Raw genomic sequence first — 15,636 nt, forward strand, 5'->3', positions numbered from 1 at the left:
GACAGGCTGATGCATTTGACTCACATGTTTTTGTTTTTTTTTGTTTGTTTGTTTTGTTTTGTTTTTTTTTCCATGTTGTCTTCTGTCCATGTCTTTCTAAAGGTTGCTGTGTTTGGAGATTGGGTTAATTAGAGAAAATCATTTGGCCTTATTTCTAAATTAAACTGAAGCCACCTGCAGGATAAATCCAATATAATATAATATAATATAATATAATATAATATAATATAATATAATATAATATAATATAATATAATATAATATAATATAATTTAAAAAAATCAAAGATAATCCTCCTGACAGACAGAAGTAAAAGCTCGTTGTTACTTCTTCTCCAAATATTGTCTTGAAAGGCCTAAATCGCCTAAATGCGTCAAAATTCACACCTAATGTCATTCAAATGAATCCCCATTAACAGGGAGGTGGAAAAGCTTAAAGCAGTCTCGCTGGTCCACTAACACGAATTAGCACGTTGCATGTTTGCTTAACTGCAACTAACAAAACGAGGCTGTTGGTAAATATTGAAATTCTCTTGGATTGGAGGCCCCTCCGTTAAAGGCTCTCCCTGCTGATGAGCTGCAGATAATCCATCGCATTTCCCTGTAAATAGCTTTGTGCATGAGAAAAGGCCCGCGGCCCCTCCTCCTCCTCCTGGCCCAGCACAGGCACGGTGATGCACGCGCGCTCTGTCACCAGGCCGCGGTGAGCTTTTCATCCCTTCAGCTTCTCCAACACTTTTATTCAGACTGGTTTCAGAGTCAGAGCAGCGCTCTGCTCTTTCAGCGACCTGATTTATTTTACTGGACTTTTATACTTCCGGTCCTTTACGTTTTTTGCAGAGTGAGTCTGAGTGTTTCAGTCCGACCTGCAGATGATCCGTCCTCCCCCCATAAAACCGGCGGGGTCTCCGTGACCCAACCTGAAACCCCAGTGAGCGTCTGTGGAAACAGCCCGTATCCACGGCCCAGGTATTTCTGTGCTTCAGGTCCTGCTCGGAGGCTACAGCTATGAACGTGTAACCATAACAACTGCGCTCTGATTGGCTCATCTGGCACGGGAATTAACAAGGACATCATCCAATCTGAGCTCAGAATGCGCTCCGCGCTGGCAAAACCTCGTGATAACGGAGACACAGTGATGTGAAAGTAGCAACGTGAGGTGAGCCCGGAGGAAATTACAGGAGCCAAAACAAAACAGCAGCCAGAGAGGAACTATTTTCCCCAAAAACCGTCTGAAAGATGATGGTTTAACTGTGAGTTTGAGAGGAAAGATGGCTGGTTTATCCACCAGGCGCAGCTGAAGTCTCTCCTCTGCTCTGGGTTGTGGATTGTGACAAGCAGGACAGCGTCCAGCAGAACCAGGACTAAAAACACTTCCCGGGATTGTCGAGGGGGGTCCTCCAGTTTCCGCCGGACAGCACACCACCCGGAGCCAAGACGTTGTTCCGCGTAGACCCGGGTTGCCCCAGTCCGAGCAGCGCAGTCCGTGTGGGAAGGTCGGCACTCGGCGTCCTGCAGGCCGGCAGTATGATGGTCCTTTGCGCCGGGTGCGAGCGGCCCATCCTGGACCGCTTCCTCCTCAACGTGCTGGACCGAGCCTGGCACGCCAAGTGCGTCCAGTGCTGCGACTGTAACTGCAACCTGACCGAGAAGTGCTTCTCCCGGGACGGAAAGCTCTATTGCAAAATGGACTTTTTCAGGTAACCGAATGAGGACTGATGGTTCTTCCCAAATTTGCTCTGATTTCTCTCTTTAGAGCAAAAAAGGGGAACAATTTCAGAGGAACGTGTCTGTGTGGTAAATATGGATGTATACAAATAAACAAAAAGGAGTCCGGTCACAGGTCCAAACACAATCTGACAATTCTGACTTGGAAAAAAACGCAGAACAAATATATAAATATAATTAATCATCTCTTTAAAATCCGTATTATATTTAAAACCCATATCTTTACTTCATCCCTGTATTTTTATAAATATATTTTTATATAATTACCATGTGGACTGACTGGCCTTTTAATAAAGCAAATATATTTTAAAAAAATTATTTCTAATATTTACAATAAATCTATTTTTAGAATGCCTTTCCAGCTCCAGTCAACATTTTCCAAACATCCATCAGGCCATTAACAGCTTCACAATTCCTAAAAAGTGTTCCAGGTAATTGGGTGATAAGTGAAGCCTTTTTTCTCTCTCTTAGCATCACTTTCATCTGTGTTTGTGTGTCATATTCTCCCAAATTGTCTAATGACATGTAAGACAGGCCAGCCTTTGTTGGGACGGGCTGTTATTGGCCTCGCGCGGCCTTGGCCGTCATATTACCGCAGGTCCCCATCAAGCCGCGGATTTAAATGGGAAGCCATTAGCGGGGCGAAACAGTAATCACCCTAATGTGTCCATTTGTTGTGTAAGTAGAGTTGCGCCCTTTCTCTGGGGGGAGGCTGGTCCCTGCATGTGAAAAGCGGACAGTGGAGCGATACCGAGAGACAAGCCTACATTAGAGGGAAAACAATGCTCCACAAAACAGAGGCTTGCTCTCACCCAAAGGCTTAAGCACCCCCGACAGGCGGAGAATCCAGGTAGAGGAGGCCCAGTGTGAGCCTCACGCATCTGCTGCCGCTCTTTGCATCTACAAACACCTGAAAACTCCAATCAAATGTCACTTCTTTCAACGCGAATTACAAAAAGAAGCTTGCAGCTCCTCTTCCTCCTCTTCCTCCTCTTTATTTATCACCGCATCATCCTGTCAGACATGCAGGAGGAGACTACTGCTAAATTTATTTGGGCTATTTGTGTATCAAACTGATGAGTCTTTCCAGTATTTAAGCGGGTGAATATGGATTAAGAGAAGATTTCCACGCTAAGATGCCCCTGCTCTGCTTAATCCCATAATATCTCCTCAGCTACAATGTGTTGATTGTCACTAATGCGTTTTGCGTGGGGTTATTGTCACAGCGCCGCCATCAAAATTAGGATTTATTCTTTTCTTTCTCTTTCTTTCTTTCTTTCTTTCTTTCTTTCTTTCTTTCTTTCTTTCTTTCTTTCTTTCTTTCTTTCTTTCTTTCTTTTTATTTCAACGCTCCCACCCGTTTATATTAATCCTCCCAGTCAGGAAAATAAAGAAGTGAGACATCACTTTATTTAAACTAATATTTTACTTTGTTCAAACATTTTTTTTTTTTTTTTTTTTTTTTTTTTTTTTTAAGTCTATTTATATTTTATTTTCGACCTTTTAAGGTTTTATTTTACCAAAACATTTAGCCTTCATTAAAAGCCTCTGATTAAAGGGGCAGGCTGTAAAATACAACATAAAAAAAATGGAAACTGAATATAAAAGCTGAAATAATTATTTAAATTAAATGAAGGATTTTGTTAAAAACAGAGTTTGAGATTTGTGATCTCGTCTTTGCTGGAGTAGAAGAAGAAAATCTGACTTTCCTTTTTGTCTTTTATCCAGGCGGTTTGGCACAAAATGCGCGGGCTGTCTGCAGGGAATCTCTCCAAGCGACCTGGTCCGCAAGGCTCGCAGCAAGGTTTTCCACCTGAACTGCTTCACCTGCATGGTGTGTAACAAGCAGCTGTCCACGGGAGAGGAACTCTATGTGATAGACGAAAACAAGTTTGTGTGCAAAGAAGATTATTTGAGCTCTGGAGCCATTAAAGAGGTCAACCTGAACTCAGGTGAGCGAAAAGGCAACAGGCCTGGATGTGTGTGTTTCTTGTTGTTAAATAAAGCAAAACATTTTATTATTTGTGATCATACTTTTAGATTTATATAATAATAATTATTATTATTAAAATGCGTATCTAATAATTAATAGTCTGCCTTTTGCGTTGTAAAATAAAGATAAAGATGGAGGTGTTTTGAGGAGGTGGGCGTTCCTGTCCGCGGAGAGCATCTCCAAACAAGCTGCTGAGCTGAACTCTTCCAATATTTACCTCCACAGAACAATAGCTTTCTGTTGTTGGACGTCAGAGTCCACAGGGGATGGATGGGTGTGTTTGTCTGGTCATGCTTAAAAAGAAATACGCTCAGGAGGACGCGCACACGCACAGACATTGTACTGAAGGTGTCTTATAGACGCGCAATTTACATTTAATATTCACACACACCTGCATTTATAATAATTTATTGGTTTATTTCCGTATTTAATAACAAAAGCGATGCTCCAGTTTAAACTTTTAGATGGAGCTATTTTAGATTATTTTATTATAAAACGTGTAAATGGCCAAAAATAAATATAGTTGTTTTTAAACAGAATAAATATTTTATAATAAGAAGAAAAATCTCTCCCAGATCTTTTTTTTTTTTTTTTTGGATCTAAATATTTTTAATTCTCATGTTTCTGAGGTGTAATGAGTGGCGCTGCATCTCCAGGCCTAATTAAAGCAGCACCCCTTCCTCCCCCCCTCCGCCCCGGATCGTGACCTTCCCTCCTGTTTGTTTTCCTTCCCGGTCCCCAGTGTCGTCGTGCACGGACAGGAGTTTATCGCCGGATCTGCAGGACCCGACACAGGACGACATAAAGGAGACGGACAATTCAACGTCTTCTGATAAGGAAACGAACAATATTGAGAATGAGGAGCAGAACTCGGGGGCCAAAAGGCGGGGCCCCCGGACCACCATCAAGGCCAAGCAGCTGGAAACGTTAAAGGCGGCGTTTGTAGCCACGCCGAAACCGACCCGGCACATCCGAGAACAGCTGGCCCAGGAAACCGGACTCAACATGCGGGTCATCCAGGTATGATTTTTTTTAAAGCTTAGTACGCAGATGGAGGAGGATCCACGAGACAAAGACAAATTAGAGACAAATGACGGATTATAAATCAGTGAAATTACCTTTTAATTTTACTGAAACGCGCCGGGCATTTAATTGAAAGCCTCATTATCTGTCAGAGAAATGTCAAAACATGATGTGGACCATTAACAAGGATAGATCCGAACCCACAGACGCACTGCACGAGCGAAATGTTTCTTTTAGGTCGAAATATTCTGGACTTAGCTAATAATGATAAAATCATGGAAGCAGTGAAAGCCTGTTTGCATTTAAATGGCTTCTTTCATCTTATATAAAGACATTTTTCTCCTAAAATCATATATATATAAATATATATGATTTTAGGAAAAAAATGTCTTTTATATATACATATATATATATATATATATATATATATATATATATATATATATATATATATATATACATACATACAAACATACATACATACATATATATATGTGTGTGTGTGTGTGTGTGTGTGTGTGTGTGTGTGTGTGTGTGTGAGTGTAAAAATGTGCACAAAATCCGTGCTAAAGAATTAAAACAGATTGTATAAATAGGTACAAATATAACAGATAGTTTTAATTAATGCACATTTTCTTTTTTCCTGCAGCTTTAATGCATTTATTTATTCTGTAACTTAAAGATATTCCACTTTAGTGATGCATTGATGCCAATAAAAATCTTGTTTACTAAAAAGCTGCAGTTTATTAAGGAAATGATGCACATTGCAGAGCCGTGAAAATAGAGAAAGGTTGTTTTTTGCCATTGGTAAGAAAAAAATCCCAGACACAAACATGTGCAACATAACAAAAGCACACACACTGCTTTCTGTCTCTTTTTATCCTCAAACACACACACATATGAGCTGGGTGTCTGGGTGCAGACTGTGTCAGGATGATTAGCACCATCTCTGCCAACTGTGATGTGGCTTTTTGTGCACTCACTGTAATTATCGCTGATTTCACAGATTTACATACCACCCTCCCCTTTCCCACCTCTCCGCTCTTACTCACTTCCAGCCTGTTTCCACTGCATCTCCACGGCCTCGTCTGGATCACACACCGCAGGCAATTTCATGTGTGTGTGAGCTCAATCATTCAGTCGGTCAGCAAGACAGTCAATAAGTCAGTCAGTCAGTCCATCCCTCCACCTCCTTGAGTTTTGCTTGGAGCCAAAATGGAGGCTCTATTTCGTCATCTTCCTCCTCGTTCAGTGTGTGTTAAATACCAGCGCTCTCAACGCGGGGAGCCCTGTGAGCCACGCTGCTTCTCCAGCATGTGGATGTAATCCCTAAGCAACGCTCTCTCATGGGAAGCGAGAGCATTTCCATAAAAATGTACCCTACAGTTAGACGATTGTTCTCCATAAGCAGGTGTTGCCTTTGCCGCTGGAGCACAGAGAGCAGAGCCTAAGTGGTTTTGGGTGTATTTTGTGTGTGTGTGTTTTTGTTAATCTGCAGCACAGTGGGATTCTGCCTCTGGTGTAGCCTAGCATGGTGTGAACACACATCATTATGCAGCAGTGATGCAAAGGCAAAACACAATGTGTTATGTGCTTATAATGCAAAGACATTCCTCCATATGGTGTGTAGTTTCACAAATGTGAAACCCGCCTTTGTTCCTCTTCAAAGAAAGTTTATTTAATCATATTCTGATTTACGGCTTCAATCGTTTATTTTAACGTGCAGCGAGGTGCATTAGGGTGCGTTCGGGTGCTCCGTTGTGTTTCTCTGCTCCTCAGTTTAATTGTGTGGCAGGAAAAGCCTTCATGACTGAAACGTGTCTTATCTTATTATTCTGTCAGGTCTGCATTTCTGCTCTTCTTCTGAAGACTCTAAACTGTCTTCCTACGACACAAACTGACTGGAGGTGGTACCATTAGTGTGGAAATATTAATCTGATCATCCTAATGACTTATGCTAGAAAAAGTTATCAGACTAAGTTATTTTTTAAATGTTTCTGCTTATTTGCATCTAAAACCGTGAGGTGGTCGGGGCGTTTCATGTGTAAATTGTGATGGAGAATCAGTCATTCTCATCAGTTTTTTTAAAAAGAGCCTTTTAAAAGATCAAAACTTGACTTGCTGTCATCGTTTCAAGGCTGATGTGAATCACAGTTTTTAGCATAAACTCTGTAAAAGAGCATGAATGAGACAGGTGAGCCAAACGGACTCAAACAATGAGCAGAGTCAGTTTTCTGCAGCCGAACGTCGTAGTGAACGTGATCCGAGTCTGAAAGCTGCTGTCTGCTGCAGGTCTGGTTTCAGAACAGAAGATCCAAAGAGCGGCGAATGAAGCAGCTGAGTGCTCTGGGAGCGCGGCGCCACGCCTTCTTCAGGGGCCCGAGGAGGATGAGGCCTCTGGGAGGCAGGCTGGAGGATGCAGACATCTTAGGACCCGGGGCTTACGGTTACTACGGAGGTAAGGACGTTTTTCTACAACATATCTCCCTCTCACCTCAGATATCACATTGTGCTGATGAGTTGAGGTCTTTTGTGCTAAATAGACCCGCTGCTCCTAGATCAGGACAGTTGTTTCTGTTTTCCCTGAAAACTACTTCCTGTTCAAGGACAAAGCTTAAGTTTTGAACATATCATTCCCAGCGTTAAGGACGTTCTTTGGAGGGAACAAGATGAGGCTAAAAGCCGTCGCATAAAGGTTATTTTATTCGTGCTGCAGCTATGGAAATAATAGATGGAAGATGTTTTTTTTCTTGTGACTGTAACCTCAGGAAAAAAGAGAAGCTATTGTTGGGTTAGTGTGCTGTGTATGCAGAGTCATAAAATACTATTTTCATTTATTAGTTTTTTCTTGTAGTCTGAATGAAAACCTTTAAGTGTGTTTAAAGCCTCATTTCCACCAACGGCTGCAGGTCGCACTCGTTCATTCAGTCAAATTTCATGTTTCCCTTGAATACTATTCATGAAGCAGTACATGTTACATCATGTTACCCCCAGTGGTTCATTTCTTCTCAAAATACAACAAATATTAAAGAAAAAGATGAGGACGTTGTCATTAAACATACGGTGGTGCGTGGAGCAGGGTATAGTAGCTAAAACTATATTTTCTGGCTTGTTTTAATGTGGTGAAACCACACAGAGAATTCTGTGGTGATGTCCTTATTTAATGAGATAATGTTAATAATGCAGAATATTGATCAGCTGATTGCTCAGCTGTCACAGATTCCGCAAGTTTTTCCCTCAAATATCAGAATTCAGATTTGAGGGTTCACGTGAAGACAGAAACTTTTCCTGTTAGATACTTGGTTCAAGTTAAAGTTCTGCTGGATTTGCTTTTCAAAGGAAAAAGTATTTTATTATCTTTTTCCTTTGCAAAGACATTGAAATGTTAAATTGCAAAGCTTACATACAGTTTTCTGCCTCTAACCACGTGAACACAGAAACGCCAATCAGCCCATTTAAATCAACATCTGAGAAATGAAACTTTACAAAACATTAGTGTCCAGCGTGAAGGTAGGGTTATTTTGAGACAAAGGTGGACATAGAGATGCTGGACTGCAGGAATAAATCAGCAGCTTGTGAGCGTGGTGGTCTCAGCTGAGGGGCCCTGGCATTGAGGATACAATAAACTGGAGCCGTCAAGGCTGCGAGGAAGAGAGTGGGAGGAGAAAACAGAGGACAAAACCTCCATCCTTTGCTGTCTCTGGTCTCCCTCCCTTCTCGCCTTTATCCGAGCTTGCTGCATCCCTCCGCCGCTGCTCGGGAAGGAAAGTCTGTGTGTGGTACGATGTGTCTGCATGTGTGAGTGTAATTATAGTGTGCAGGGCTAACGCTCCCTTCAACACCCGCCCTCATCTCCCTCTCACACACACATATAAACACACCACGAGACGAGCTTCTTGTTTATTCTCAAGGTCGGCCAAACTAGCCTGGGCTGAGTCTGGCATCAAATAATTAGCATGTTTGGAAAAGTCGTGCCGCCTCGTATTGTTTCCCCTGATAAATTGTGCAGTAGAAAATGTGTGCAGAGGTTGTAATTAGGCAGCAGATTTCCTGATATCTAACCTGTTAGTTGCCAGTTCTCTCCATTCAGACTGGATGGCAGAGACAGGAACATATGGTGGAAATGCTCCTGCAACATCTGGAGCTCTGGGACGAAGTCTGCCATTGATCTCAGCTGAAGGTGCCGCTCAAACAGAATGGCTTCAATCAAAGGGTTTTGTGGGTTTTGTAATTGTTAATGGATCCAAAGTGAGCATTTTCAGCCCAGTCTCACCAGAAAACCTGCAACAGGAGCATTTCCCCTCCCATCTGAAGTGCTGCAGCAGACAAGGCATTCGTATAAAAATGCATTTACCAGTCCAGCAATGTATTTTTGTGACATGTAGACCTAAACATGTACTTTTACCTCCCGACTGCTTCTCATTCACAGCTGAGTAGAAGTGAGGGGAAAGTAGGCATGATGGTACAGAAACAACTGATGTGTTGGTGAAATTAACTTCAAGGTGAAGCCGTGGAGGGAAGAGAGTAAAGAAAATGTGCCATTTTTAACAGTTTGGTAGTGAAACTTAAAGGTTTTGCACAGGGTCAGGTAAACAGGTTCAAAATGAACATTAAACCTAAACAGCCCAAGTTTCACCTGTAGGTCAATATAAGTCTGGAGACATACCTTCGGATGTATCAGTGGTGCCTCTGTGATGTGACTGTTTTAGACGTTGGCTTCAGATTACTTTCAGTAGTGTTAGAAAATTCAAGAAATTAAGATCAATGCAAGATTCAGGACTTACTTGGAGCTGTCTTGTGAAGTGTCGTCATTGTTGGGAAGTCAGACATGTGAAAAGGAATCTGGCAGGGCAGCGTGGACGTTGATCTGGACCAGTCGGTGTGATAAAAGAGGTCATTGTTGACATTCAAAGCCCCAGTCTGAACAGACCCATAGTTTTCTCTGTTCTTCTGATTGGTTGAAAGCAGCTCATGGTAGAAAGTGACTGGTGGACTTCATGGTGTGTCAGGTTGTCCACTGATGAGCGGCTTGGTGAAGCTGCCGGTGCTCCTGATGTCAGACGTATGGAGGGAAAACAGACACTGTCTATTGCATTCTTTACAAACATGTAAACCATTTTATAACTTGCAATGTGTTCAAATCCACACACACAATTCAAGCAGTTTAAACCCGTAAATTAACTTCACACATGCACCCTTCAGAAACTGCACAGGTTTTCACCATCGGCCTCACGGATGTGGTCAGTTTCATGCTCAGAAAGGTTCCTGCAGACAGATCATTGAATGTTGGTGCATGCATTGCCTGACATGCGTGCATGTGTACTCAGATTCTCACTGGGCCACAAATGTATGTTGGGTCATCTGGGTTTTAATTGGATTTTCTTCCAAGCCAACAGAACACTTCATCTCCTCTTGGTTATGGAGATCGACGCCTGTGAATCAGAAGAACAGATTTCAGGTTAAGAAGTAGAAAATAAGTGTTGATCATTGATCAGATTTCTATAGTTAAACAAATCTTGGTGGCTGGAAACAGAAACGGACAGCCTGGCTCCCTTCCTGCTCTAATACTGCTCAGTAATCAACATGTTTCATCTGTTTATGTTGACTGAAAAATGACACATAAAACCGTGCTGATGATGTTTTTGGCCTGGAGTCTCCTGTGTTCGTCTGCTAGCCTAAAAAGAGCTTTAATGGTCTAATTGTGGATTTTCTTACCTGTAGGTAGAGCTGTTGCGCTAAGCTAGCTGCCTCTGTGGTGTAGCATCACGTTTATCAGACATGTGAGGATGGTGTTAATTACTGGGTTTTCGTTTCTCTCGGAAGCTCAGGTGTTAATCACTTTGTTATGATCTGGATTCCTTGCTTGGTTTGCTCATTTAGCAGATCACTTTTGGGGTTTTCTTTTCGGGGGAGGAGAGCTTTTGAGATCAACACTGTCTAAAACAATCTCTATTTAAAAGTTAAATTCCAGCAGCAACAGATTCTCTGTTACTCTGAATCCACGGGACGTCCTGTAGGTTTCATTCAGCCTAAAAATGAAAAGGCTCATTAATTACCCAGACAGCACATGTGGAGTTCCTGTTGACAACTTCCAGCACTCTGAGCAGCAGAAACAAACTCCCCCTGCAGAAACATGCAGACGTTCAACCTGAAGACTTCAGCTGTCAGGTTGAAAAACACCATGAAGCCTCTCAGAGGCATAAACATGCCAGTCAGTGTTGAACGTTGGCTACAAAAAGGTGCTAATCCAACTGTGTTTTTGGGTATTTTTTTCTTTGAAAGCAACTAATTTCTGAGTGGATTCTGTTATTAACGTGTCAGCCTTTCCTCCAGCCTGTTGAAGGGAATGCCAAAAGAGAGCTGGATGTCGGGAAGTTTTCAGCCATAAATCAAAGTTTACAGAAATACCGAAGAGGAAAGTTTAAACATGAAGATGCTGCAATATTTGTATTTTCAGACTTTTTATTATGAATGTGAGAGGTTTAACATTCGTCTTTTTTATAACAGATTTGATTTAGTGACAGTATAAACACAGAGTATTTGTGAGCATATATGTGCCTTCACCAGAGTCTTTGTATGGTTTTGTCACAAACACTGCCTGGCTAGAAAAAAGTCCCAACCTGGATATAACTAAGCTAACCGGTGGGAGCCTCCTGTTGGATGATTCCTGCATAGATGATCGTCTTTCAGCTGCAACAAGTTATTTAACTCCAGCTGATGCATTGAGCAGCTTCTCATTTCTTAAATAAGCATGTGGAAAGACAAATCCGTGGTCATAGAAATGATGTTGATCTGTTTAAGAAGGGTCAGATCATCGGCATCAAGCAGAGAAAACATCTAAGGAGAAGCAGAAACTAGAACTGGGTTCAGAACTGTCCAACACATTATTAAAAGCTGGAAGGATGATGGGGAATCATCGTCTTCCAGGAAGAAATGTGGTCAGAAAAATATCCTGAATGATGGTGATCAATGATCACTTAAAAGTTTGGTGGAACCAGATGGAAGAAAAACAGCAGTAGAACTCAGGACCATGTTTAATAGTGAAAGTTAGAACATTTCCACATGAACAATTTGAAGGAACTCAAGGGACTGAACAGCTGTGGAGCCAGAAGAAAACCATTAACCAGTGAGGCTAACCAGAGAAAAAGGCTTCAGGTTGCTAGGGAACATAAAGACTGGACTCTGGAGCCATGGAAGAGGGTCATGTGGTCTGATGAGTCCAGATTTGACCTGTTCCAGAGTGATGGAGCATCAGGGCAAGAAGAGAGGAGGATGAAGGGATGCAGCCATCATGCCTAGTGCTGCTGTACAAGCCTGTGGGGGCAGTCTATGATCTGAAGTTGCTGCAGCTGGTCAGGTCCAGGTTCAGGTCTAGGTTCGGCTCTAGGTTCAGCAACATTATGTGTCCAAAGAATGAGGTCAGCTGACTACCTGGATACACTGAATGAACGGGTTATTCTATCTTCCCTGACGGCACAGTGCCAGGATTCAAGGGGCTCAGATTATGAAAGAGTGGTTCAGGGAACAAGAGACATAATTTCCACACACTGATTGACCAACCCAGAGTCCAGACCTGAACCCCACGGAGAATCTTTGGGATGTGCCGGAGAAGGCTTTGAGCAGTGGTCTGACTGTCCATCATCAACACCAGATCTTGGAGAAAATTGATGCAACTCTGGATGGAAGCAACTCTTGTGACATTGTAGAAGCTTACTGAGACGATGCCACAGAGAAGCTGCTGAATTCAGAGCTAAAGAAGGTCCAACCAAATAACAGAGTGCAACCTTTTCATTTTACTTTTTTGGTGGTGACTTCTTATTGGCCAGGCAGTGAAGAGTATAAGCAGTGTTTCAGCAGCATGTCTCATCTGGTGATGCTGCAGCATTGGCATCGCTGTAAAGATGACGACAGTGTGGAGGGAAACGCTCTGTACCACCGCTTTCTTTAAGACGTGCATGATGTAAACCATGAAAGTGGTGAAGCTGCTGGTGACGCCATGAGGGGGTTGAAAGGAATATTTGGTGTTAATCTTTGGTGATATTATAGATGATCTGCATGCTCTCAGATTATGACGATAAAGAAGACGTTGTTAGTTAAAGGGAAAAATAAAATGAGACGAGTCATTGTTGAATCCTCTGGTGCCTCAGCAGGATCTGAGGCTGAAAATTGACTGGAGTGGACTGTTTAGGAAGCTGGCAGAGCCCAGTGAGGTAGAGGCGAGGGACGGTGCTGGAAGCTGCATCAGACGTGACGGAGGAACTGGCAGGGCTGCAGGGGAGGCTGGAATCCCATTTTGGAATTTCTCATCCAAATCCAAAAGTTTGAGCAGGGGAATCCATGGCGGTGCACGCCTGGCTGCGAGCTGAATGAGAGGGGGAGATGGATGCACTGAGTAAGAGGCGAGAGAACTGAGGTGGAGAGGTGTGGAGTTGTTTATACACTCAAATGAGGCTGTTGGAGACCAGTTGGTTGGAAATTGGGCATGATCAATTTCACCACTTAGATGGGGAGGAACTGTGTGTAAAACTAGACACACTGCTCCGGGGAAAGCTGAGGAAAAGGTTAACCTTGTGTTTCTCCTGTCCCTCCACAGAATACCAAGGTGACTATTATGGACCAGGAAGTAACTACGACTTCTTCCCCCACGGCCCTCCGTCCTCACAGGCTCAGTCTCCTGCTGAGTCCCCTTACATTCTGGGTTCTGGGCCCGGAGCCATGGAGGGATCAGGTCACCACCCATCAGACGACCAAAGGTTCACGGACATGATCTCTCACGCGGAAAGCCCGAGTCCCGAGCCGGGCTTACCGAGCTCCCTCCAGCCCGTCCCAGGGGAGGCATATGGAGGCGGACCCAGTCCTCCTTTCTCCTTGGCCAGTAACTCCAGTTACAGCGCTCCAATGTCCCACCAAGGCCAGGAGATGGGGGAAACCACCGCCTGGTAAAAGGACACACCACAGGGACCATTCCTGGGCAGGATGCCAGCCCACTTCATTCAGGAGATGAAAACAAAACAAACCAAGGGAAAAAAGCAGGAGCAGAAAGTCCAGGTTGAATTTCTACAGAAAACTTTTTCAAATCATGGACAAACAGATGAAAACAGATGGAGGACGGGATGGTCTGCAGGATGAAGTAGCCGCTCCAAAGCAGATCCCTTCCTGGATAACAGGACTCCAATTATTAAAAAAATAAAACTCCATCCAGCAAAAATGCTTCTCACCTTCCCCTTGCTGTTAAGGCAGGTTTCTTCTGGAACACCGTAGTGTTTAAAGCCAAAGGGGACACGTCTAGTTTTTCTTTATTTCTCACCACATTCTTAAAAAACGTTGCTTCAGAGCAACATTAGTTCTCACTTTGTTGCTTGTTGTTGCTAAATTTCCATTTACACATGCTTTAATTTTCATTTACAAACACATCTGTTGCCATGCCGACAGTACACCTTAAAAAATTTAAACACACATCAAATGAAAAGGCTGCTGCTCAACACACACACACACACACACACACACACACACCCACACACACACACACACACACACACACCTTTTAATGCACAAAAGTGTTCTTGATCATAGCTTGAAAGAAGGATGTCTATACCATCATTCAAAACACGAACACAATTAAAACGACACTTGTATCCTCCCACACACGCGCACGTGCGCAGCTCACGCCCATGGAGGCGGCCCTGATAGTTCTGCTCCGCTCGCTGCTTCACCTGACCTTCCTTTTGTTACTGTCCCTTTAAAAAAACATGTTTTAATGGAAATGATTTTCAAAAGAACATTGAACCCATAATGGAGAACGTCCTTCAGCAGCTGAGGTCTCCTTCCTCTAAAGACACAAAACAAAAGAGGGGGCAGACAACATCTGTGACATGACCACCGTCGGCTCTGAGGCGCGCGCCGCCATCTAGTGGCCGAGCTGCGCTCAGCGTCAGAGGACAAATTCACTTTTTCTTCTCTTTTTGCAAACAGTTCAGGGTCAAAAGTCAGCCTTTGTGGAAAGAAATTAAAGAGTTTGCATCTTTTAATTCCCAGTTTCAGCCTTTTGGTCTTTCAGCGCCGTCTCCTCACACTGTCTCCACCACAAGTCAGCTCTACTTGAAATATTGTTTGTTTCCTTTGGACGTTGTAAAAGATCTAGGAAGAATGTGTCTTATCTCTAATGTACCCGGATATTCCTGGATACAAATGTGTGTGCATGTGTGTGTGCTTGCTCATGCGTGTGCGTGCGTGTGGATGTGAAAAATAGAAAAGGGGGCAAGGCTGTATAATTTCTATGTAAATAGCGCTGGTAATAAAACCTCTCTTACAACTAGAAGATGTGGTTTTCTTCTTCAGCTTCAGACTCTGGACTGTTTGTGAAAAACAAATCATCAAAAATCACTTTAATCAGATTTAATGGAGCCTTGTTTTTCTGCAGCGTCGTGCAGCTTTGCAGGGCACGGAAAACTCAAACATCATCAGTCTGACATTTACTTTCCTATTTTAGCTTTTAAAAAGAAACACGAGCTCCTGTGATATGATGGATTATGATAAAACAATCTACCTGACATGATGGGAAGCAGTTTAAATTTATCCCAACACATAAATGGTGGGAAAAACTCTAAAATTAAGCACATTTTATTAAAGGTTAATGGGCTGTAACGCCAGTTCTGCCTTTTTTAAATGGATTAAATCAGTTTTTATGGATTCACTCATTAATTAAAAGTTCTTTGTACATCATTTTTCCAGTAGAGTAGAATAAAGATAAATTCAATATTTTGATTGCCAGTTGTTCCACTTTTTCTCTTGGATGAAAACACTGAAGTTTTTTTTTTTAAGTCCTTTGTTTTGAATAAATTACAGAAAAATTTCCTTAAACTTGTTTAGAAAATATGCAAATGTGAGTTTTCT

At 42.6% G+C, this 15,636-nt stretch overlaps 1 protein-coding gene across 1 annotated transcript; it reads left to right on the forward strand.

The window, feature by feature from the left end:
- The first annotated feature begins 772 nt into the window (after nucleotides 1–772).
- lhx5 (LIM homeobox 5) lies at nucleotides 773–15,058 on the forward strand. Its single transcript, XM_041969195.1, has 5 exons — nucleotides 773–1,699; nucleotides 3,456–3,679; nucleotides 4,463–4,740; nucleotides 7,036–7,201; nucleotides 13,337–15,058. The coding sequence occupies exons 1-5, from the start codon at nucleotides 1,527–1,529 to the stop codon at nucleotides 13,684–13,686; spliced, it is 1,191 nt and encodes a 396-aa protein (XP_041825129.1). The 5' UTR covers nucleotides 773–1,526; the 3' UTR covers nucleotides 13,687–15,058.
- The last annotated feature ends 578 nt before the right edge of the window (nucleotides 15,059–15,636 follow it).

This window comes from Melanotaenia boesemani, chromosome 19 (assembly GCF_017639745.1).
Source record: "Melanotaenia boesemani isolate fMelBoe1 chromosome 19, fMelBoe1.pri, whole genome shotgun sequence".
NCBI lineage: Eukaryota > Metazoa > Chordata > Actinopteri > Atheriniformes > Melanotaeniidae > Melanotaenia > Melanotaenia boesemani.

What these genes read in the sequence shown, in the direction of transcription:
- lhx5 (XM_041969195.1), top strand. Translation starts at nt 1,527, where the DNA reads ATGATGGTCCTTTGCGCCGGGTGCGAGCGGCCCATCCTGGACCGCTTC. An exon ending in TCAACATGCGGGTCATCCAG is followed by an intron (nt 4,741 to 7,035) that starts GTATGATTTTTT and finishes TGTCTGCTGCAG; the next exon opens with GTCTGGTTTCAGAACAGAAG. An exon ending in GGCTTACGGTTACTACGGAG is followed by an intron (nt 7,202 to 13,336) that starts GTAAGGACGTTT and finishes GTCCCTCCACAG; the next exon opens with AATACCAAGGTGACTATTAT.